Source organism: Budorcas taxicolor, chromosome 8 (assembly GCF_023091745.1).
Source record: "Budorcas taxicolor isolate Tak-1 chromosome 8, Takin1.1, whole genome shotgun sequence".
In the NCBI taxonomy this organism is placed as follows: Eukaryota; Metazoa; Chordata; class Mammalia; order Artiodactyla; family Bovidae; genus Budorcas; species Budorcas taxicolor.
In genome coordinates, this window is record NC_068917.1 from 19,957,710 (window position 1) to 19,982,497 (window position 24,788).

General features: G+C 44.5%; 1 protein-coding gene across 2 annotated transcripts in view; it reads left to right on the forward strand.

Moving 5' to 3' along the window:
* Window positions 1–24,788, forward strand: part of MOB3B (MOB kinase activator 3B) — a 215,751-nt gene that overhangs the window by 70,056 nt on the left and 120,907 nt on the right. For both annotated transcript variants that reach the window (XM_052644810.1, XM_052644811.1), the window contains exon 2: window positions 3,476–4,091. In XM_052644810.1, the coding sequence (XP_052500770.1) occupies window positions 3,674–4,091 (418 nt within the window). In that variant the 5' untranslated portion in view covers window positions 3,476–3,673. The remainder of the gene's footprint in view (window positions 1–3,475; window positions 4,092–24,788) is intronic.

The following is a 24,788-nucleotide window of genomic DNA, read 5'->3' on the forward strand; positions in this document are numbered from 1 at the left end:
ATGGCAGATCAGTGGCATCGTGCCCCAAGTCCATCTCAACAGATGCCGTGATGGCTCTGGCCACAGCTGTGCGCTAATTTTGCTACGGCTTGATCCATGGGCAGATCAACGGTCTCCTCTCTGTTTTCAGGCCACAGGACACAGTCTTCACTTCCAGCCAGTCAGTACTTGTGTTTGTAGCAGAATGTGTGCATGGAAGCACTAGGTAAGAGGCTTTATGAATGAACCAGTAGGAAAGACAGATTGAGGAGATCACTTTTTCGAATGTAAGACTATGTGGAAAGAGCATTTGCTGGGAGTCAAAAACTGAATCTCAATCCTAACCATGCCCCTACTTGATATGGGGCCTTGTTTACAACTACTTTTATCTCTTGGATACTGTGGTTACTTTGTGTGTGTGTTAGTCACTCAGTCGTGTCCGACTCTTTGCAGCCCCTCTTAGTCTGTCCATGAAATTCTCCAGGCAGGAATACTGGAGTGGGTTGCCATTTCCATCTTCAGGGGATCTTTCCAACCCAGGGTTCGAACCTGGGTCTCTTGTGTTGCAGGCAGTTGCTTTACTGGCAACTGGGAAAGCAGGTCTTGGAGACGCAGGGATAATGATACCTACTACAAATCCACTACACCTGCTTGAAATCTACTCTAAACCACAGCAAAATTTTGAAAGGGTGAAATGAGGTGCCGGAAGGGAACTTTGAAGATTTCAAAGCTGCAATGTCCAATATGACAACCGCTAGCCACATATGGCTTTGGGGATTATGATTTAATTAAATCAATTAATTTTTTAAAACTAATTAAAATTAAATAAAATGAAAAATTTAGTTTCTGAGTCATACTAGCCACCTTTTTCCTGCTCAGTAGACACATGTGGCTAGTGGATACCATATTGGACAATAAATATACAGAACATCTGCATTATCTCAGAAAGTTTTATGGGCAGCTCTGCCTCAAAGCACTATCTACGGGGTGATATTAAAGATGTGAAGGATGGAATGTTTAGGGGTGATAAATACTGTCACAGTTAGGGATTCTTAGAAACAACCCACCCAAGTTGGCTGGAGTAAAATGAGATATTTATTCGACTAATTCAAGATCAATACATGCGTCCCAAGGGATCTCTTGAGAGTCCCTTGGACAGCAAGGAGATCAAACCGGTCAGTCCTAAAGAAAAACAGCCCTTTTCCTAAGGGAAATCGATCCCAAGGGTTGGAGATACAACCAGACTTCAAGAGGAATTGGAACCAGTTCCTGAAAGACTATCGAGAACAAAAAAAGTATGGCTGAGTGCCTTTGATGTTTACCTAAAACTGTTGCATTTTTAATAGGCTATACCCCAATACAAAATAAAAAGTTGAAAACAAAAGAAGCTACTCTCCCCACTGTCTCTCCCTTTTTCTCTTGTTGTCCTCTCCCTGTGGCCACTTGTGTTTTTGTCTCTTTTTCTCTGTCCATGGCATCTTCCTTCCTCTCCCCCTCCTTCACTCCTTTCTCTCCTTCTTTCTCTACCCCTTCCCTTCTCCTCTCTCCTCTCTCTGCAAATCCAGGTTTCTCAACTGTACTATCCATGGTCCAAAGAGGGCTCAATGGAATTCAATTCTTAAAACTTACTTTATTGCAGTGTCATTGATTTACAGTGCTGTGTTGGTTTCCAGGGTACAGCAAAGTGATTCAGTTATACATGTATATAATAGTTTGCATCTGCTACTCCCAAACCCCAGTCCTCCCCCAGCCCTCCTCCTTGGCAACCACCTGCTCTCTATGTCTGTGGGTCTGTTTCTGTTTTGTAAATAATTTCATTTATGTCATGTTTTAGATTCCACATATAAGTGATATCATATGGTATTTGTCTTTCTCTGCCTGACTTGCTTCATTTAGTATGGTAATCTGCAGGTCCATCCATGTTGCTGCAGCTGGCATTATTTAACTCTTCCTATGGCTGAGTAATACTCCATTGTGTGTATATATAACGACATCTTCTTTATCCATTCATCTGTCAATGAAGATTTACATTGTTTCCATGTCTTAGGTCTTCAGTTCAGTTCAGTTGCTCAGTCATGTCTGATTCTTTGCGACCCCATGGACGGCAGAATGCCAGGCTTCCCTGTCCATCATCAACTCCCGAAGCTTGCTCAAACTCATGCCCATCAAGTCGATGATGCCATCCAACTGTCTCATCTTCTGTCATCCGCTTCTCCTCCTGCCTTCAATCTTTCCCAGCATCAGGGTCTTTTCCAATGATTCAGTTCTTTGTGTTAGGTGGTGAAATATTAGAGTTTCAGTTTCAGCATCATCAGTCCTTCCAATGAACATTCAGGACTGATTTCCTTTTGGATTGACTGGTTGGATCTCCTTGCAGTCCAAGGGACTCTCAAGAGTCTTTTCCAACATCACAGTTCAAAAACATCAATTCTTCGGCACTCAGCTTTCTTTATGGTCCAACTCTCACATCCATACATGACCACTGGGAAAACCATAGCTTTGACTAGATGGACCTTTGTTGGTAAAGTAATGTCTCTGCTTTTTAATATGCTGTCTATGTTGGTCTTAGCTTTTCTTCCAAACAGCAAGTGTCGTTTAATTTCATGTCTGCAGTTACCATCCGCAGTGATTTTGGAGCCCAGGAAAATAAAGTGTCTCATTGTTTCCCCATCTATTTGCCATGAAGTGATGGGACCAGATGCCGTGATCTTAGTTTTCTGAATGTTGAGTTTTAAGCCAGCTATTTCACTCTCCTCTTTCACTTTCATCAAGAGGCTGTTAGTTCTTCTTTGCTTTCTGCCGTAAGGGTGGTGTTATCTGGGTACCTGAGGTTATTGATATTTCTCCTGGCAATCTTGATTCAAGCTTGTGCTTCATCCTGCCCAGCATTTCACATGATGTACTCTGCATATAAGTTAAATATGCAGGGTGACGATATACAGCCTTGAAATACTCCTTTCCAGGTTTGGAACCAGTCTTTTGTTCTCCTGTCTTGGCTATAGTAAATAGTGTCAAGCAGACACAATTTCCGTCACTTCTAAGGGATAATACAAAGGCTGGATCCTGATTCCAAGTTTCCAGGGGAATTTGCTCCAATCAGCTGTGTCCAAGAGGATGGGGGTCGTGTCCTCATGCTTACTCAAGGGTAGTGAAGAGTGGGGCAGATACTCTAAAAAGGAGCATATGGGGATGTTATTGACTATCATGTTCATCCTTAACACCTGGGAGCGGTCCATTGAAACTATGACCACTTAGTGAAAAATTGTCAGAGATTTGACTAAGAAAGAAAGAAAAAGGGTGTGATACCTTTTCACCTTGGGTTGTATGATTTGATCACCAATACAGATTCTCAAGGGTTTGGCTTGAGTTCTACATTATTATACCTGGATGTAAGTGGGCACAGTCAGAAGCAAGGTGGAAATCGGGTCTAAGCCTTTTGCTATTTCTTAAATACAAATGGAACACTACTGAGACCCTTTTCCTCTCCTACCTTTAGGAAGAAACATGAAGCTCCCCTGGAAATCATTCAAGAGGAAGATGGAAAGGGCTATCTAAAAGAGACTGAGAGCTGCGGACCGCAAGACTGGGGCCAGAGGGCTGGCAGTGGAAACCCCTGTTGGGTTGCGCTCTCTCACTGAAAAGTCCCAGTGGCCTTTCTCCTTCCTGCCGAAGGAAGGGAGAGAAGGAGCAGACCATGTCCATAGCCTTGAAGCAGGTGTTCAACAAGGACAAGACCTTCCGGCCAAAGAGGAAATTTGAACCTGGCACGCAGAGGTTCGAACTCCACAAACGGGCTCAGGCCTCCCTCAACTCGGGCGTGGACCTGAAGGCAGCTGTGCAGCTGCCCAGTGGGGAGGACCAGAACGACTGGGTGGCGGTGCACGTGGTGGACTTCTTCAATCGCATCAACCTCATCTACGGCACCATCTGTGAGTTCTGCACCGAACGGACCTGCCCTGTGATGTCAGGGGGCCCCAAGTATGAATACCGGTGGCAGGATGACCTCAAGTACAAGAAGCCGACTGCCCTGCCGGCCCCCCAGTACATGAACCTTCTCATGGACTGGATCGAGGTCCAGATCAACAATGAAGACATCTTTCCAACGTGTGTCGGTAAGTCTGTGATCAGCTGCCTGGTTATTTTGTCACGTCCCACCCAAGCTTGGAAAGTTGGCAGAGGCTTCTTCTGAAGAGGCCTGCCTTTGAATGCTGGATAGCGTCCATGTCACTGTTTCCCTAAATCCCATCATTCACGTATCTGCAGTTTCTTTTTCCATATCTAAGGACCTTATGGAAAAAAAAAATGTGTGGACCACTTATAATTATTCTGTGGTCCTCAGTAGTGGGGAACACTGGCTTGATGAAGTTAAATTTGATCTTATTGACTTCCTTAGGATTAGACTCCAAACTCACCCAGAGTTCCTAGTGAGATTTTTAATTTGGAGCTAATTAACTGTTTAGTTACACTAACTCCAGGGCAGTGATTGGTAGTCATCTCTCAGGATGAGAAATCCCAATGTGGAAATCCATGGATTTGTTTGGGAGTTGAACAAACAGGTAATTGGCATTTTGGAGAAACAAGATCCTGGGATTCTCTTCTTCTCTGATCATAGGTATTAATTCCTGGCTGTTCTATTAACTCTGGACCATGATGGAGTGACTAGACCAACCCAGACACTTGGAATGTAAATGCTTTCGTCTCCTTTGTACTAAAAACCATGAAACTCTTCAAGGGGAAGGACCAGATCTTTTCCATGTCTTTCATTTCTTTATGCTGCTGATCATTGGACCTGCCTACCTGGCAGGATGAATTTACAATTCAGTTTTAGGGCCTTTGGGTCAATAGAGATGAACACTGTCCTCCTTGCCTTGTTGTATCTCTGATGCCCAGGATGGTGCCCTGGAACCTTTTAGGCACTGAGGAACTGTTTGTAGAATGATTGAAAAAATACATATGCTGCTGCAAAATATTATTGAAAAGATCTGAGAAGGTTGGGGTATTAAAAAAAAACAAAAACAGAAAAAGCATTTGAAACACATCGCTGAAATCACCTTTATAGGCGGCATGTGTCCCCATGTGGCATATGGGAAGTTGAGGTGGGGTGTATGGAAGTAATTGCTTATATAAAAATAAAACATATATAACTTGACTAGAGTAGTATGTCCATCTTGAAATATTCAGCACACAAACCAGTTTGCTCAGATGCCTCTTGTTGCCTTGCCTTGCCTGATCTCCTCTTGCACTTTCTCTCTGCTGGCTCTTGTAGGGCAGGAGGTGGGATGCATGATAACACAGTCCCCCTTGGTCAACTCGCCAGCATAGGAGGAAGAAGGCAGGTTTCAGAAACTCCCCTGGCTGTATAACTGGTGCCTTGGAGGAGTAGAAATTTCCTTGGCTCACGTCTTGCATTTTCATTGACTGTTGGAGGCTTCTTTTGGAGCTGGGAGGAATTTGTCTTTTCCGAAAGCATTACAAGCCACTGCCAAGGCTCTGTGCAGAACATGTGATAGCAATAAAGATAAATAAATAAATCTGAGCAAGGATCCCTCCTTGTTGTCCTCCCCCTTCTGTTTCTGTTCTTTGATGCTTTGAACTCTGGGCACTTCTGTTTTCTCTGGCAACTGTGGTTACCACACAAAGTTGCTGACCAGAAATAACATCACAGAGCCTGGTGTGTTACTTAAGGGCGAGGAAGCTTCTGGCGGTCTTTTTGGAAAATAGGACATCATAGGTGATTTTAGACTTTGGAGGAAATCAGTGGATGCTGCTGGATCTCTCAGAGTAATTGACTTTGCTTTCTTTTTCTAAGTGGTTTCCTTAGCCATTCACTATGCTTGGGGCAGGAGAAGGCAATGGCAACCCACTCCAGTACTCTTGCCTGGAGAATCCCATGGACAGAGGAGCCTGGTAGGCTACAGTCCATGGGGTCACTAAGGGTCGGACACGACTGAGCGACTTCACTTTCACTTTTCACTTTCATGCATTGGAGAAGGAAATGGCACCCCACTCCAGTACTCTTGCCTAGAGAATCCCAGGGACAGGGGAGCCTGTTGGGCTGCCGTCTATGGGGTCACACAGAGTAGGACAAGACTGACATGACTTAGCAGCAGCAGCATGCTTGAGGCATGCTTACTTGATCAGAGTCCACTGTTTCAGCTCTTCCCAATATAGACTTCACAGTATAAAAGTGTTCTGAGAGATCTTAATAGGTGCGTATGTTTTGTCTTTTTTTTTTCCCATGGAAAAATACGTTTGGGAAATGCTGAGTGAAACTGATTTCTTTACTGAAGGACTTTATATTAATGTGCATTAAATCTCCAAGAAATCTCTTGCAAAATCTGTATGCAGGTCAGGAAGCAACAGTTAGAACTGGACATGGAAAAACAGACTGGTTCCAAATAGGAAAAGGAGTACGTCAAGGCTGAATATTGTTACCCTGCATATTTAACTTATATGCAGAGTACACCATGAGAAATGCTGGGCTGGGTGAAGCACAAGCTGGAATCAAGATTGCTGGGAGAAGTATCAATAACCTCAGATATGCAATTGACACCACCCTTATGACAGAAAGTGAAGAAGAACTAAAGAGCCTCTTGGTGAAAGTGAAAGAGGAGAGTGAAAAAGTTGGCTTAAAGCTCAACATTCAGAAAATGAAGATCATGGCATCTGGTCCCATCACTTCATGGGAAATAGATGGTGAAAGAGTGGAAACAGTGACAGACTTTATTTTGGGGGGCTCTAAAATCACTGTAGATGGTAACTGCATCCATGAAATTAAAAGATGATTACTCCTTGGAAGGAAAGTTATGACCAACCTAGAGAGCACAGTAAAAAGCAGAGACATTACTTTGCCAACAAAGGTCCGTCTAGTCAAGGCTATGGTTTTTCCAGTAGTCGTGTATAGAAGGTACCCACCCATGTATAGTGGCGACCCACTCCAGTACTCTTGCCTGAAAAATCCCATGGATGGAGGAGCCTGGTAGGCTGCTGTCTATGGGGTGGCACAGAGTCAGACACGACTGATGCAACTTAGCAGCAGCAGCAGTAGCAGCATGTGCGAATGTGAGAGGTGGATTATAAAGAAAGCTGAGAGCTGAAGAATTGATGCTTTTGAACTGTGATGTTGGAGAAGACTCTTGAGAGTCCCTTGGACTGCAAAGAAATCAAACCAGTCAATCCTAAAGGAAATCAGTCCTGAATATTCATTGGAAGGACTGATGCTGAAGCTGAAACTCCAATACTTTGGTCACCTGATGTGAAGAACTGACTCATTTGGAAAGACCCTGATGCTGGGAAAGATTGAAGGCAGGAGGAGAAGGGGATAACAGAGGATGAGATAGTTGGATGGCATTACCAACTCAACAGACATGAGTTTGAGTAAACTCCGGGAGTTGGTGATGGACAGGGAGGCCAGGTGCTGTGGTCCACGGGGTCGCAAAAAGTCGGACATGACTGAGCGACTGAACTGAACTCAAATCTCCAAGAAAAGTATATGGTAGTATGTAGGGGCTTCTCTGGTGGCTCAGATGGTAAAAGAATCTGCCTGCTGATGTAGGACATGTGGGTTTGATCCCTGGGTCAGGAAAATCCCCTGGAGAAGGGAATGGCTACCACTCCAGGATTCTTGCCTGGAGAATTCCATGGACAGAGGAGCCTGGCAGGCTACAGTCTGTGGGGTTGCAAAGAGTTGGACACCACTGAACGACTAACACTTTCACTTTCAAGGTATATCCTAGTTTGAACCTGGTACCTTCTTTCTTAATGGAATACTGTTAGCATCTTTCGAGAAATGTTCATCTGTATACATTAGAGTTGGCAAACTTTTGTATGTATCAGAATTACTCAGGTCTTCTTTTCAAAATTTAAATTCCTTGGTTTTCTCCCTCAACAACTAAATCAGAATCTCTTAGGTGAGGCCTAAGTATCTGTACTTTTAGTAAGCTCCTCCCACTCTTCTTGTTTATTGTAACTACCCAGAATACTTTCCGTCCCTTCCCCAGGAATAGTTTGTTTCTTATCTCTCTGGTTTTATCCATGTCATTCTCTCCTTTGAAATCCCCTAACATGTCTGTCTAGTGAATTCTCATTCCTTTGTACCATCTCCTCTGTGAAGACTGTCATCTTTCAGAATGTAAACCCCTTAAAGTTATGGAGTATGTCTTATTCAGTTGACTGAGCACCAAGTCCCGTCCTGGTGCTTTGCAAGTTGTTGGATGGATAGATGGATAGAAAAATAATCCTTATAAAGTTCCAGCATGTGTATGGTATGGTGCTGGTGATCAAAGTAAGCAAATGTCTCTAAAACCCATTATCACCATTCCTGGGTATTTCCTGCACCTTGCCTTCCATGGGGTTTAATTTTCTCTGTTTAACTTTTCCAAGATTAAAACATTTGTTGTTCAGTCGCTAAGTTGTGTCTGACTCTTTCCAACGCCGTAGACTGCAGCACACCAGGCTCCTTTGTCCTTAAGTATCTCCCTGAGTTTGCTCAAAGTCCTATAATGCCATCCAACCATCTCATCCTCTGTCACCCCTTTCTCCTGCCCTTAATCTTTCCCAGCACCAGGGTCTTTCCCAGTGAGTTGACTCTTTGCATCTGGGATTTCTGCTTTGGCCCAGCTGCTTCATTCTTTCTGGATCTATTAGTATTATTAATTGCCCTTCCCTCTTCCCCAGTAGCACATTGGACACCTTCTGGCCTGGGAAGCTCATCTTCTGATGTGATTTATTTTTCCTTTTCGAACTGTTCATGGGGTTCTTGCAGCAAGAATACTGGCATGGTTTGCCATTCTCTCTTCCAGTGGACCACATTTTGTCAGAACTCTCTACCATGACCTGTCCATCTTGGGGGGCCCTGCCTGGCATGGCTCATAGCTTTATTAAGTTATACAAGCCCCTTTGCCATGAGACAAGGCTGTGATCCATGAAGAGGGTTAAATGATAGGGGTGAGTGAAAACCACCACCATCCACCACCACCCTGATGGTCTTCATTAGTATCCTGCTCACCTCTGCTGTTTGCTCTCAGATAACACTGTTGCTGTATTTGCAAAAACTTGTCTTTTTGGAGCCACTTTCTCTATGAGAATTCATTTCCTCTGCTTCTTCCTCCCCCTGATTCTAGCCTACTTTCCTTCTTTTTGATCTTGGTGCTGCCATGAGTCATTATCATGAAAATGATCAAGATGTCTGTCAGGATAAAGTGAAAGAGGAATTTCCAGCCAAGAGCAGACCCTGGGCGGATGAGAAATTTGGGAGTTCTGCTTAGCATTATGGCTTTGAATCCCGGGCATATTTCTTGTCTTCTTGTCTGGGAATTGGGAGGAGTTCAAACTTCCCCTCCTCCCCACTGTGATTCGAGGAACCAGAACGGGAAAAATACAGACAGATGTGAAGGCTTCAGCCTCAGTTAGGTATTAAAGGATATAAACAGCTGTTGATCTCTACCGCTGAAAGAAAAACTCTCATCTGTTTCTGTATCCTGATTTAACTAGGATACCCAGGCTATTTCAGAAGTCAAGCCTTCTTGGTTGGGAGAATACCAAACAGATGTGGCTCCCTTGCGAACCAGAGTCTCCTCCACTCTCTCTTCATCCTCCCCAGTTTCCTTTGTTAAAAAGCCAACAGATGTTCCTGCAAAAGCTCCTAAAACAGCAGTAATTTCAGAAGCAAGGGCCACCTCCTCTTTGATTGTATCTCTTTTTAAACCGCTTTTAGAGGTAACGAAAGAAAAATAGAAAGCCACAGCCACCCACTTTTTAAATTCCATTGCCTGGCTAATCACAATAATTTTTCTGTTCTAGCCCCCAGCTTCCCTGTTTTTCTGTTATATAATGGAACTTAAATCTCAGATCTGACACTTAAGAAAAAAAGGGAGTTGAAAACTTAGCACTACTCCAACTCATGTTTTTAAAATGTCTCTGAGCAGGAGGAATAAGAACATTTAAAAAATAATGACATCATCTCACCTACCTTTACAGTTTTAAAATAAATGGGTGTCAGAGAAGGAAAGAGCAAGGAAAGGGAGGGAACATGCATATATTGAGTTTGCTAAGCATCAAGCTCTAGACCTGGCACATTAATCTTTCTTGATTCTTATAATAACCAAATGAATTAAATATGCCACTTTACCAGTGAGGAAGCTGACATTGAAACGAGCCAAAGGGCTTTCCTAAGGTTGTACAGTTAATCAGTCATTTAGAAGTTAGGGTTTGAGTTCAAAGTGTCTGGCCAAAAATCTCTGCTCTTGTCACCCGTTACCATTTATATTATAGCATGAATTGTTATTCTGCAGATTTCCTTCACATGGTGAAAGACTTCTCAGTCATGGTTTTAGGAGGTTACCTAGGAGGGAAAATTTTTTCAGAAAACCTAATTTTGGGTATGCTGCTGCTAAGTCACTTCAGTCGTGTCCGACTCTGTGCGACCCCATAGACGGCAGCCCACCAGGCTCCCCTGTCCCTGGGATTCTCCAGGCAAGAACACTGGAGTGGGTTACCATTTCCTTCTCCAATTTTGGGTATAAGTTTTAAAGAAATGATTCTGGGTTTTTTGTTTGTTTGTTTCTGTTTTATTTTGTTTTTGTTTGCCCCTGCTTTTAAAAATCACCCCTAAAATGCCTGAGCAGTATGTCAGACACTGTATCTGTTCCCATGTCACAAGACTGAGCAGAGGGTGACAGCCTTCGGAAGATGCTTCATGGGCCGTGACTACTGTTACAGCATTTGGTCATTCACTCACTCGGTAAATGTTTGTGGAACACCTGTTCAGAAGCGGGTCCTATTTTAGGCACCAAGAAGGAGCGAAGCAGGCAGTTCGTGTCCTTGAGCAGTTTCCATAACGCCTAGCATGTCGAGTTGCTCCAAATTAATCTGCACATTCTTCCAAAATGAGTACTTTGCTCAGTGGACAAGTGCATTGTGGAATTGGCTGCCTCCCTCTGGCAGCCTCTCTCATGAGACTACAGCTGAGTCTCATCCTCTCTGAAAATACTGTGGCAGGAAACATAAGGCTATGAAAATATCTGTAGGGATGAACTTTTCAAACATGGGATGTTGGGGAACTGAGTTTAGAACTAGCCTTTAAGTTTTAACTTTTATTTTCTATTGTCTCCCTCATGGTGTTTAAATTTTGATATAAATCGAGATAATGCTGGAAAGACAGCGTATATGTCATCAAAATATACTTACAGTATGGCAGGACTAGCACTGGGCTTGTAGACAGAGACCAGCTCTGCTGTTATAAAATGCTGCAGTGACCATAGTAAACACTATGCACTGTGTGCTATCAGTAAACACGTAACCTCTGAGCTTACGTTACTCTGTGTGAAGATTCCCGTTTCACAGGGCTGTTGCCAAGAATGAAGCAGTGTGAATGAAAACACCCACCGCAGAGCCATAAGCCCCCATGATAAGTGCTAAGTGCTAAGTCACTTCAGTTGCATCCGACTGTGTGTGACCCTGTGGACTGTAGCCCTCCAGGCTCCTCTGTCCATGGGGATTCTCCAGGCGAGAATACTGGAGTGGGTTGCCATGCCCTCCTCCAGAAGATCTTCCCAACCCAGGGATTGAACCTGCATCTTTTATGTCTCCTACATTAGCAGTCAGGTTCTTCAGCACTAGCGCTACCTAGGCCCTCATGCTGCTGCTGCTGCTGCTGCTGCTAAGTCGCTTCAGTCATGTCCGGCTCTGTGCGACCCCAGAGACGGCAGCCCACCAGGCTCCCCCGTCCTTGGGATGCTCCAGGCAAGAACACTGGAGTGGATTGCCATTTCCTTCTCCAATGCGTGAAAGTGAAGAGGTGCTAAAATACAAATGTATGTCAGCTGCCTCTCTCGCTCTGCATATGTTTCTATATAACTGTCAACCAAAACTCTTGGAGCCCACTTGATGATTTCTGATCAAGTGATTTTAGCCCCAGATAAAACAAAACGCACTGTAAGAGACTCAACTTGATTTTTTAAAAATTAGCTGTCCTTTTTCTTGGATTGCTCTGTGATGTGGGGGCCATGTGAAAGTGTTAGTTGCTCAGTGGTGTCCGACTCTTTGTGATCCCATGGGACTGTAGCCCACCAGGCTTCTCTGTCCAAGGAATTATCCAGGCAAGAATAATGGAGTGGGTAGCTATTCCCTTCTCCAGGGGATCTTCCTGACCCAGGGATCGAACCCAGGTCTCTGGCATTGCAGGCAAATTCTTTACCATCTGAGCCACTAGGGAAGCCTGATGTGGTGAGGGGGCGCTCATAAATATCCTCAAGGGCTTTGGGAAATTTCAACGTTTCTTTAGGAGTCAGACCAACTCCTGTTGTCAGGGCTGAGCACTTACCTCTTTAAAGAGAAAGCTACTGGGAAGGATCATCTCTCTTGGTTTTTAAAAGACTGAGTATTGGGGACTTCTTGGAGGTCCAGTGATTGAGAATCTGCCTGCCAATGTAGGGGACATGGGTTCAATCCCTGGTCCAGGAAGATCCCACGTGGTGAAGGGCAGCTGAACCCATGCACTACAAGTACTGAAGCTGGTTCACCTAAGAGTCTGTGCTTGGCAACAGAGAAGCCACTGGAACACCTCAACTAGAGAGTAGCCCCTACTCGCTGCAACTAGAAGAAAGCCTGTGCACAGCAACAAAGACCCAGTGCAGCCAAAAAAAGAAAAAAGACGGAGTACAGAACCTGCGGGTGCTCATTTCAACCCAGCAGACCTCAGCAGAGACTGGGTGTAGGTTAGCTGCGGAAGAGGGGAGATAGCCAACTAGTCATGTCTGGGACAAGCCATTCGCTAAAATCAGTGTTGGGTGAGCTGCCCTGGGTTTGATCTCTCAAGAGGAAGGGAAAAGGATTTTCAGCACCAAGAATGGAGCCTCCAAGCTAGGCTTGTTAACTGGCAAGTTGTTCCTAAGGCTCTGGAAACATGTTTTGCCTTTGGGATCTGAAAAACTATTTGGCAGGGCACCCCTGGTGACTCAGATGGTAAAGAATCTGCCTGCAATGCAGGAGACCCGGGTTCGATCACTGGGTTGGGAAGATCCCCTGGAGAAGGAAATGGCAGTCCACTCCAGGTTCCTTGCCTGGAGAATTCCACGAACAGAGGAGCCTGGCGGGCTACAGTCCATGGGGTCGCAAAGAGTCGGGCACGACTGAGCGACTAACACACACAAACTGTTTGGTGCCCTAAGAATTTACTCACTGGGAATGCATCATAACAAAGCTGCAATTTTCTGAACACTTTACCTGCATCATGTAATTTAATCTGTAAAATGACCCCATAAGGCAGGTAGCATGAGGTCCATGTCGATGAAAAAGATTAAATCACTTGCCCGGGGTCGCATGGACAGACCTAGAATTCAAACCCAAAGCAGCTCAGCTCTATAGCCCATGCTCTCAGATAATCCAGCATCTCATGTCTGTGGTGTTCTCACCCCAGGAACAGCATCACTCTTGTTTTAGCCCTCCCTGCAGCATCACATGTTAAATCCTTTCTAGGAAGTGTCCTGACGTAAGTCCACATTTACAGAGAAGGATGAGAATCAGAAAGGGCCCTGCATCCGATGCAGATCATACTGGGTCCTTGCTGATGGTAACTCTTAAAGTTCTGCTCCTGGTGAGAACGTGCCTTCTCTAGATTTTGACCTCCCCTAGTTTATTAAGTCATCTATTCATCTATTCATCCAGTCATCTGTTCATGGAAACCACGCAGAGACAGCTGAATCCACTCTTCCTCACCCCCACTGGCTGTGGGCGAATGGATGGTCTTTTGTGGATGCACCCAGTTCCCTGCTCCCACTTGTTACGGCAAGTGGACTCTGTCACGGCTGTGACTCTGTGGCTGAGTTCTTGAGAACAATGGTAAATAACCACCCCCACTCGACAAACCCCAAGAGATACCTCTGGAAAATGGTGAGGTCCACCAGTGTGCTAAGAAGCAGTCAGGGGGGAAAGGGGTAGAGAGGGAAGCCCAGAGGGCCTAGTGGTTGCCCTGTAAGTTAATGCTAATTACCTGCTGTCCTCATCTGCACTGAGTTTCCTCTTACCCGTGCTGTGTAATTTTAATGAGCCAAATCTCAAATGACAAGTCATTACATCTCAGCATCAGCTGGGACGGGCTCCGGGCTATGTGATACTCAGTGGAAAACACAGATGAAAAATAAAGGCTGCAATTGGGGCGGCGGTATCTGCTGCTTTTAGGGGCTTCCCTAGTGACTCAGAGGTAAAGAATCTGCCTGCCACTGCAGAAGATGTGGGTCCAATCCCTGGGTTGGGAAGATCCCCTAGAAAAGGAAATGGCAACCCATGCCATTATTCTTGCCTGGGAAATCTCATGGACAGAAGGAGCCTGGAGGGCTACAGTCCATGGGGTCGCAAAGGAGTTGACTATGATTTAGCGCCTAAACAACAACAGTAACCAGCTGCTTTTACTTGTTTGTGGTTGTAGACATGACATCCCTCCTTAGTCAATGAAGACTGCCTTGCAGAGGTCAGTGCTGCTTGGAGACACAGATCCACTCAGCACCAAGCTGTTTTTTTTTTTCTTTTTTTTAATTTAAATGTATTTATTTGGCTGTGCTGTGTCTTCGTTGTGGCATGCAGGATCTTTAGTTGCAGCATGCAAACTCATAGTTGCAGTATGTGGGATCTACATCCAGGGATCCAACCAGGGATCGAACCCGGGTCCCCTGCATTGGGAGCACGGAGTCTTAGGCGCTGGACCACCAGGGAAGTCCCAGCACCAAGCCTTAAGGGATGTGGAAATGTAGCTGGAGATGCAATGGGATGGGAAAAAACCAGCTAACCGGAACTCTAACCCAGAACAAAGATAGAATTGGAAGGAGCAGTTGTATAAGCCGCGTGAAGTGAGGACGAGATCCCCATAGCTTACTGGATTACCACTGATGAGCCAGCTGAGTGCTAACGAGCACAGGTTTTTGTTTATCTGAGCTGTACATACCTATCAGCAGGGCCCTGACACCAGAGTCTTTCTCTCTGTGCCCTCCTCACAGGTCTCCGCCTCCCCGCTAGATGAAGAAGGTATCCTTACTCTGTCATTTTGAAGGGAGCCCGAGTTATTGTCCTGCCCTAGATCTCATATGTGGAGAGTGAGTCTCAAGCATTTCCTTCAAAAGACCTTTGTAGGTTGCAGGACATGTAGTGTCTATTACATAATAGAGAGAAGAAGGAGAAGGTGATGGCATCCCACTCCGGTACTCTTGTCTGGAAAATCCCATGGACGGAGGAGCCTGGTAGGCTGCAGTCCATGGGGTCGCGAAGAGTCGGACACGACTTTCACTTTTCACTTTCATGCATTGGAGAAGGAAATGGCAACCCACTCCAGTGTTCTTGCCTGGAGAATCCCAGGGATGGGGGAGCCTGGTGGGCTGCCGTCTATGGGGTCGCACAGAGTCGGACACAACTGAAGCAACTTAGCAGCAGTAGCAGTATCCATTAAGGCGTCTGCATGTAAGAACTTTCTGGTGTTTCATCTTTAAAAACTCATGCTAAATTTGTATTCTAAAGGCTAATTCTATCCTTGTTTTCCTTGTCACAAGTCATGTCTTTCTTTTAAGTCTTCTGGTAAAGTGGATGCTCTGGGAAGATGAGCCAGTTTGGGAAGGTGGGGGTGGTGGCAAAAAGGAACAAAAGCATTAGTCTCTGTTAGATCTGAGTTTTAATCCCACTTATCAACTTTTATTAGAAAAATTTCACTCTCTGAGCTTGTTTGCTCATAATTGCATATAAAAGTGTCTACTTCATAGGAGTGTTGAGATTATTCAATGACATGCTGCCTGTAAAACACTTAGCACAGTGTAGAGACACCGACTGGGCAGGCTTTCAGTGTTTCTCAATATCACACAGTATTAGTGTGAAGCGTTAGACTTCTCAGGTGAATTCAGGTAGGAAAAGAGAGAAGGTAAAATGAGTCAGTAATTCTCTCATTTGGCTGTGGAGTTGATCCCACATTTTCATCTTCTGCCGTATCTTGTGGACCCTTTGGAAGAAAAGGTAAGCGTCTGTGGGATTTTAGCTTGGCACTGATAGCCAGACCGGGTTGCGCCCCAGAGGAACTTGAGAAGATGTTCACGTGAATAGCATGTGAGGCCTCACAGAGCCAACCCTACCTTCTTGTTTCTGCTTCATGCCGCTGCACCCAGCTTTACAGGAAGTAAAGCTACATGTGTCTGCTTGAAGTAGACGCATGGTGAACTAATCGCTACTATCTCAGTGTAAATTGACTCATGCCATAGAGTTCATATCACAGAATAGGTAATTCCTGAAAATTGTGAGGCAGTTGCATTTTTGTCACTTGGCTGATATTTTCATTTCTCAGAGAGCATTTAGCATTTTAAGAAAGCTTGGCAAAGAATCCTTTTAGTGTGTGAATACACATTCTTCAAATTAAGCCCTAGGTTTTCAGTGTTTCTATATTGTCTGGCCCAGGATACCAGGACTCGAGGGCAGTGATGAATTAAGGGAGCAGCTCTAGCCAATAGTTAAGTGTTCGTTCTGTTGCTTATGCCTGGGATTCACCCTACAGTAGCTGGCTCCTGTCTGGCTTTTGGGCTGGCTGAAGTGAGGAGCCCTAATGCCTGTGTGGCACCACAGTGAAACCTCAGCATCTGAGAACCACCAAGAATTACTTGCTGGGTAATTTCTTGTGGGTAATTCCCTTCAACGTCACTCGATTGCCTAGCCCAGCCAGGGAATCCTCCTATGGCCTCCAGGAGTGGAGTGAAGAAACCTGTTGAATATTGGGGATTTACCTGTTTCAGCCTTCAGATGAACTATTCACATTTCACCATCCCAAAATGGGGAAGGAAAAGCCTGTAGTGTTGGAGAAGACTCTTGAGAGTCCCTTGGACTGCAAGGAGATCCAACCAGTCCATCCTAAAGGAGATCAGTCCTGGGTGTTCATTGGAAGGACTGATGTTGAAGCTGAAACTCCAATCCTTTGGCCACATGATGCGAAGAGCTGACTCATTTGAAAAGACCCTGATGCTGGGAAAGATTGAGGGCAGGAGGAGAAGGGGATGACAGGATGAGATGGCTGGATGTCATCACCAACTCAATTGACATGGGTTTGGGTGGACTCCTGGAGTTGGTGATGGACAGGGAGGCCTGGCGTGCTGTGGTTCATGGGGTCGCAAAGAGTCAGACATAACTGAGCGACTGAACTGAACTGAGGGCATCTGTCTTTCTGTGTCTTTGAATTGTGAGCAAATATGTTAAATATATGTACTAAGTCCCCTAGGAAATTATCTGTGAACAGTAATTGTCATAACACATAGGTTGTATTATGATGGCTTTATTTTGTTTTCCAAAAACAGTAAGGTTTCATCATCAGTCCAGGTTCAAATCTTTTCCTCTCATGGGCTTTGTGACCTTGGCAAGCCCTGACTATCTCTGAGCCTGTCTCCTCATCTGGAAAGTAGGGGTATTAAAGGGTATTAATAAGTATACCCACTTCATAAGCTTATGAGAATTCAGTGTCAAACTGCATATAAGGCTCTTAGTGAGTTCCTGGTAGAGAACCAAGTGCTGAATACATCTGGGCTTTATTTCTTTTCATGGTGGTATAAAAAGGAAAGACCAGTGATTTATTGTAGTTTGTAATGCTTGATTATGTAAGAGAATTTCTCCTGCAGTATTTGATGTACATTTCTTTTCCAACAGAAATAAAAATTGAGAAAAGCTATTGATCGTTATATAATTACAATAGTTATCTTGGAAAAAGAGTAATTTTTCACATCCATTAGAATACCGGTTAAATAATCCAGACGTGAATACATTGCTGAAATCAGTAGATTCCATTTTTTGGTCAGGTAGTAATTCCAAAGTTTAAAGTACAGAAATAATAATATTAGTTGACATTTATTACCTGTTCTGGGCTCAAAAGCATGCAGGTTCTTTATGTCTTTGTTGTTGTTGTTGTTGTTTTCCTTTTGGCCTCCACGCATGACTTCGGAGATCTTAGTTTCCCAACCAGGGATTGCACGTCGGGCTTGTACAATGAAACCCTGAGTCCTAACCATTGGACCACCAGGGAATTCCCTGTGTGTATTTTTTTTTCCCCTCTATCCTCAAAGCAGCCCCAGTTGACATTATCCTTATCCCTATTCTCAAATGAAGAGACTGAGATAAGTTCTTTCCCTAAAGTGTGGGGAGAGTTGAAATGTCAAACTGGGGTGGTGAAGCACTCAGGTAATCACAAGAACTGTAAGCTCCCACACTCTAGGATTGGACAGAACAAGCAAGGAGAGGGGATGGCTAATACCTGGGAGCCAAGGCTGCTCAGCATTGGGAGCATTGCCCTTTCTGTAGAACTGGAACCAATGAGAGGATGCCGCCCCGCTGGAGGCTGAGGAGAACGCGGGAGAAATGTGGGCTCCTGTGTCCCTCCTCCAGTCCCCTGCCGGGGCTGCCCATGATCTTGGGTAAAGGGGTCTGGGAAACATGTGTAGGGAATGTATCTGCGAGCAAATAAGCAAAAGACTGGCATATAGAGGAAACATAAATAACAAACATGAGATAATTTTAGGTAGTGATGAGTTCTATAAAGACAGAGTAGGCAAAGGAAATTGGGATGCTGTAAGATTTCAGCATAGGGCATCCTTGGTGGCTCAGATGATAAAAAAAAATCTGCCTGCATTGCAGGAGACCTGGGTTCAATCCCTGGGTCGGGAAGATCCCCTGGAGAAGGGCATGGCTACCAGTATACCACTCCAGTATTCTTGCCTGGAGAATTCCATGAACTGGAAGAGCCTGGCAGGCTATAGTCCACAGATAATATAGATGTATAATAGAGCAGTGGCCTCAAACTTTTTAGGTCTTGGAACTCCTTCAGACTCCTAAAAATTATTGAGAGTCCTAAAATTCTTTCATTTTTAACAAGTATCAATTGTTATCATATTAGAAATTAAAACAAAGTTTTTAGGCATTTTTATTAACTCTTTGAAAAATAACAATAACAAATGCATCACATATTAATGTAAATAATATTTTAAAGAAAAATAGCTGCATTACCCAACCCCCCCGAAAAAATTAGTTAGAAGAGTGGCATTGTTTAACTTTTCGCAAATCTCTTTAATGTCTGATTTCATAGAAAACAGCTGGACTCTCCTATCTGCTTCTGCATTCCAATCTATAGTTCAAGTCCAGCTCTGCAGAGATATGTAGTTGGAAAGGGGAGAACTTTGTGTACCTGTAAAAGGAACCCTGGGGATCCACACAACCCTTGAGAGCCACTGCTATAGATAAAGCAATGAGGAAGCCAGTCCTTTGCACCTCGTAGACACTTGATGATTTTGGTTGAATGAACATAAATTAAGATTACATTGAGGGTTTCACAGTGTCTCTTGTGATAAATAGTGACATTGGTGACATGGTGATAGTATAAACCAGTTAGACAAGATTCTTAGGGGCCTTTGATCTGCACAACACGTGCTTTGTGGTATTTACCCAGCAATCCTGATGACCTTAGGGTTCAGAGTCATGCAGGTTCCCTGTCACAGACTTTAGTAAGACCACCAAAAGAAAGATGCTAATTAGTCTAGTCTCTGAAAAAAATACACACTCTCTCCATACAAAATAGATAACTAACAAGGGCCCACTGTATAGCACGGGCACTCTACTCAATACTCTGTAATGACCCATATGGGAAAAGAATCCAAAAAAGAGTGGATATATGTGCATGTATAACTGAATCACCTTGCTGTACACCTAAAACTAGCACAACATTGTACATCAACTATACTCCAATAAAAATTAAAAAAATACGCCCTCTGGTTTCCTTAACACTATGTCCACACTAGCATAATGAGCTAGTTCAGAGGAGATTAGTTCACCGGTTCAGTAGTTGTGGCACACAGGCGTCGTTGCTCCTCTGTATGTGGGATCTTCCTGAACCAGGGATCAAACCAATGTCCCCTACATTGCAAGGGGGACTCTTAACCACTTTAAATGGAATTTTTATGATATAATTGCAACAATGTGCTGTACAATACAGAGTGGTAAATCACCACCAGTGACACACCTTGACAATTTTATGCAACAGTATTCAACTTTCTATCTGGGTGAGAAAAGTTATGAGTTTTTTCTCACCATCAACTAATATTTATTCTTGTAGAATGCTGACATTAGCCAAGATCTAAGTAATACAGTAAAGTAGCTGTTATGAAAAACAAATCAAATGAATGATTTAGACACTTAATTGCTCTTTTGGGTTATCTGTGATCCTGCTCTCTCTATGGGCATAGATCATTGAATTCAGCATTAATTGAAAGCATGACAAGGGACGTTATGATGGAGATGACCATTGATCAGCTTTACATGAGCTTGACCACATTTCTTCAACCCCCAATAGGCAGATTTGAGTAACCCTTTGTGGACCAACTAGTTTTCAAGTGGACTATATACAACATTTTAGGCCAAATGAAATGTACTTTTAGTGCTGGTATCAGAGGCAAATCTCATACTTCTTTTCCTAGCAGATTACATTGTATCTTGCTTTGATGTTATACAGTTGATGTAATAATGATGTCTGCCATATACAGAGTGTCTATAGTAGGTTAGGTGGGGTTTCCTGATGGCTCAGCAGGTAAAGAATCTGCCTGCATCGTAGGAGACACAGGAGACATGGGTTTGATCCCTGGGTTGGGAAGATCCCCTGGAGAAGGAAATGGCAACCCACTCCATTATTCTTGCCTGTGAAATACCATGAACAGAGGAACCTGGCTAGCTTCAGTCCATGGGGTTGCAGAGAGTCGGACACAACAGAGCAACTAAGCACATGGTAGGTGAGGTGCTTTATAACCACTTTACTAAGCTGTTTTTGGCCTCTTTTCGGCCCAGGTTACGTGGCTTATAAAGGCCTGTAACAATTCTCTCTCACTGCAATGCGATTTTCCCTACGCCAGGGGCCTCTGCGAGATACATAGTCTAGGCATGTGCGTGCATGTCTTTGCGTAAACACAAAGACAGAGAGGTATTCAAAGACTGAATGAGAGAGGAGAAAAACGAAAGGATAAATTGGAAGAAGGAAAAAGTTTGGCTTCTCCATGACACCAAAGCATGAGACCTTTGCAGTAGAAATCCTGGCTGGATGAAATAAGATATTTTAAGTCAGGGCTTTGTTCCTTTCTCACTCTGTCTTAGATACGTGGATTTGACTCATGGTCTGCTGAAAGTAGGAAGAGTGGCTAGTGGGACAAACCCTCCCGTTAATAGGGTGAGACACATGAGGTGGCTCGATGATTTTCATGTATATAATAAGGCCTGATTGTGTGTGTGTGTGTGTGTGTGTGTGTGTGTCTTTTCAAGGTAAAAATATCACTGGTTAGGAAGAAAAGGAAGAAAAAATAAAAGAATATGAGGATATGCCAGCTAGCTACCTATAGTGCCCTATGGCTCCCCATCGAGGAAATGAGCAGACTAATATAATTGAGTTTTTAACCTTTCCCTGCAGCATGCAAAGTCCCTCTGATTCTTTTTACTGCCTTCCCTTTTGACTCCTTGGTCTGTTAACCCTATTTCTCTGCTATGAACCCTATTTCTCATAACACCAGGAGACCTAGGTCATAATGTTGCTGTGAGGACTTAATAAGATGATACATGGGGCTTGGCAGGTCAAACATATTTGATATCTATCAGCTCACCTGATTACTAACAGTATTGTCAGTACTGTATTTCTGCGTTGTACTTGCTACGTTTTTCTCCAGTGTGAGAAGCTGCACATAGCAGTGGTGGAGGCTTCTAGAAATTAGGACCCTTGAGGCCCATGAGGCCTCGACAGGCAGAGGCAGGTTTCTGGACGCGCTGCCCAGGCTGGACTTTTCAGCCATGGCCTCGGTGCCGCCCCTCAGACAGTGAACACCTGGGGGCCCAGGAAATATTTTTTCAGCCCTAAAACATTTTGACTCTTGCAATGGCCGTGGAGTCTGGCTGCCGCTGTCAGTCTGTGGCGGCTCGTGGGGCTGCCTGGGCTCAGTGTGACTTCAGGTGCCGCAGGCGTCCTTGGAGCTCCTCTCCGCCGTGCTATCCCGCAGCTGGCCTTTGAGGAAGGCCCGGCGGGCACTGTCAGCTCAGGGGAAAGACAGCCAGACTCGGGGCTCAAGGTTTTCAGGTAAAATGGTGTTGCTTTTTCCAGGACAGTTTGAAAAGCGGATGCTATCAAAGTGAACCTTTTAGATGACCCAATTAAATAGAGCCATGAGGGTTGGCTCCTTGAAACAGCTGTGCTTCAGAGTTAAGTTTGGGGTTATAATTAAACACTGTTTAACTAATTGGTTTGTTTATGGCTGTGCTGGGTCTTCGTTGCTCTGCGGGCTTTTCTCTGGTAGCTGGGAGCGGAGGCCGCTCTCTAGTTGAGGTGCTTAGGCTTCCCGTTGCGGTGGCTTGTCTTTCTTTTTTTTTTTTTTGACACTGGAAACATGCATTTTTTAAAATATAAATTTATTTTTATGTTTGATTTATTTATGTTTTTTAATATACATTTCTTTAATTGGAGGCTAATTACTTTAGAATATTGCGGTGGCTTCTCTTGTTGCGGAGCACAGGCTCTAGGGCTCCCAGGCTCTAGAGCGCAGGCTCAGCACTTGTGGGGCACAGGCTTCGTTAATCCACAGCACACAGGGTCTTCCCGGATGAGTAATCCGTGTCCCCTGCATTGGCAGGCTGCTGAGCCACCAGGGAAGCCCCCCACAACTATTTATGAAGCACCTGCTTGTTCTAACTATTGTATTAGGGGGTGGTCTGCTGGTCGGCCTGGTCCTTGTGCACCCCTCCCACGGGGGTCTCCCTCAGAGTGTTCTGTGCCCACAGCTGGAGGATTTAACTCTGTCCTTAGGCTCAAACCCACCAGGAGGCTCTGACCGTCTTCTCAGGTTTTAGTAACAAGGTGGATTCTCCCAGTATTACTTACTGGGCCAAGAGATTCCAAGACTGGGAAGTGGATTCCTGCCTAGGGCTCTACCTGGTACCCAGTCACTGTACGCTGGTGCTCCACCTTGGCTGCCTGGTTGGGCCGTATTAGAGTCATGCTGATGGTGTTCAGACCAGTGACAGGGTTCCCACTGTTTGATCAGCCCCTACCATGCAGACCATTGGCAACCCCTAATTCCTCTTCTAGTCCCCCTCTCACCCTAGCACTCTTCATCCTCCCGGGCTCCCTGGGTTGCCTCCTACTGAGTTTGCCCCAAACACCTGCCTCATCCCCGTGGGTCTGTCAGGGGTCCTTGGCTCCTCCCACTGAAGCGGGCCTCCTCCCACCAACTCTGCAGCATGAGTTCTGGAGCCGTAAGCTCAGCCCAGGAGGCTTTCAGCTGCAAGTGAAGACTCCCAGACTCCGGCACAAACGGGGCTCTGAATCAAGTGCCCGTCTAGCCACTAATGCCCTGACCCTTCTGCTTGGACTTTTTCTAAGGTTAGTGCTCTGCTCCTTTGCTCAAGCAGTGGTGGTTTAGTCGCTAAGTTGTGTCCGACTCTTGCAACCCCAGGGACTGTAGCCTGCCAGGCTCCTTTGTCCATGGGATTCTACAGACAAGCATGCTGGAGTGGGTTGCCATAAGCAGTGTCAAAAGACTGGGAGACAAAGAGTAGCCCCTTCCTTGAAAGAATCCTCAGTGCCCTTGGCTATGTGCACTGTTACTGCTGTCTGTGGATGTGGCTTCTGAAAGGTAAGCTGGCTTGCATCACAATGTCTTAATGGTGTTGCTACTAAATAAGAAAAAGGAGAATGCCAGTTGGTATATTTTATTTCTTATCAAGGGCCCCTATTCATCTGGTCCAGCAGGCTCTCTCCTTAATTTAAGAGATAGCAATGTGGCTTCTGGGCTTCCCTGGTGGCTCAGGCAGTAAAGTATCCACCTGCAATGCAGGAGACCTGAGTTCAGTCTCTGGGTTGGGAAGATCCCATGGAGAGGGGAATGGCAACCCACTCCAGTATTCTTGCCTGGAAAATTCCATGGACAGAGGAGCCTGGCAGGCTACAATCCACAGGGTCGTAAAGAGTTGGACATGAATGACTGACTAAGCATGCACACAGTGTGGCTTCTGTTAGTCCATAGCTTCTAGATGTGTTTTCATTTCCAGTAGGATTTAGCAAAGTCATTATCCCATGCTTTAAGAAGGCTCCAGACCAAAAACACCTCAATACTTTTCTTAAATGACATGATGAGAGAAGAAAGTCTTCTTTTTTCCTTGGAGAGAAGAGGTTTCAAATATAAGACAGGCTGATGCGTCCCTAAGAATGAGTCTCAGTTCTGTTGCATAGCTCACTGCTTACAAATAATGAGTGTAACAAATGTGAGATGCATCGGTGAATTTCGAAAGAAGGGCTCTGGTGACGATGTTACGCAATTTGTAGTGGTCGAAGGGAGATGCTTATCAGAGATGAGACCACTCATTTTTTTTTTAATGTCCATCAAATGGATCATATTCATCCATTCATCAGTGATCAGTAAATATAAAAAATCAGGTCTCATGTTAATTAATAAATTTGATAAGAGTTTTGGCCCCTAAAGGAAACAGGTCACTTGTCCCCTTACTGGTGGTGAGGACTTAAAACTCACCAGAAAGGACTAAAGTCAACATATTTCATATTTAATTATGTAATAACCCCAAATGAAGTCAGATTTTTGAGTAGCAAAACAATTTTATTTTTTCCTATAGCAGTCTTTGGCCTTCTAAGAGGTCTTAATGCCAAGAAGGTCAATATTATTTAGTCTATTCTTCTCATAGCAGATGGTCATTTTCTTAAAAACCATAAATCAGATCATGTTTATTCTCTGCTTTAAAAACCCCAATATCTCCCCCACTGAAACCACAAG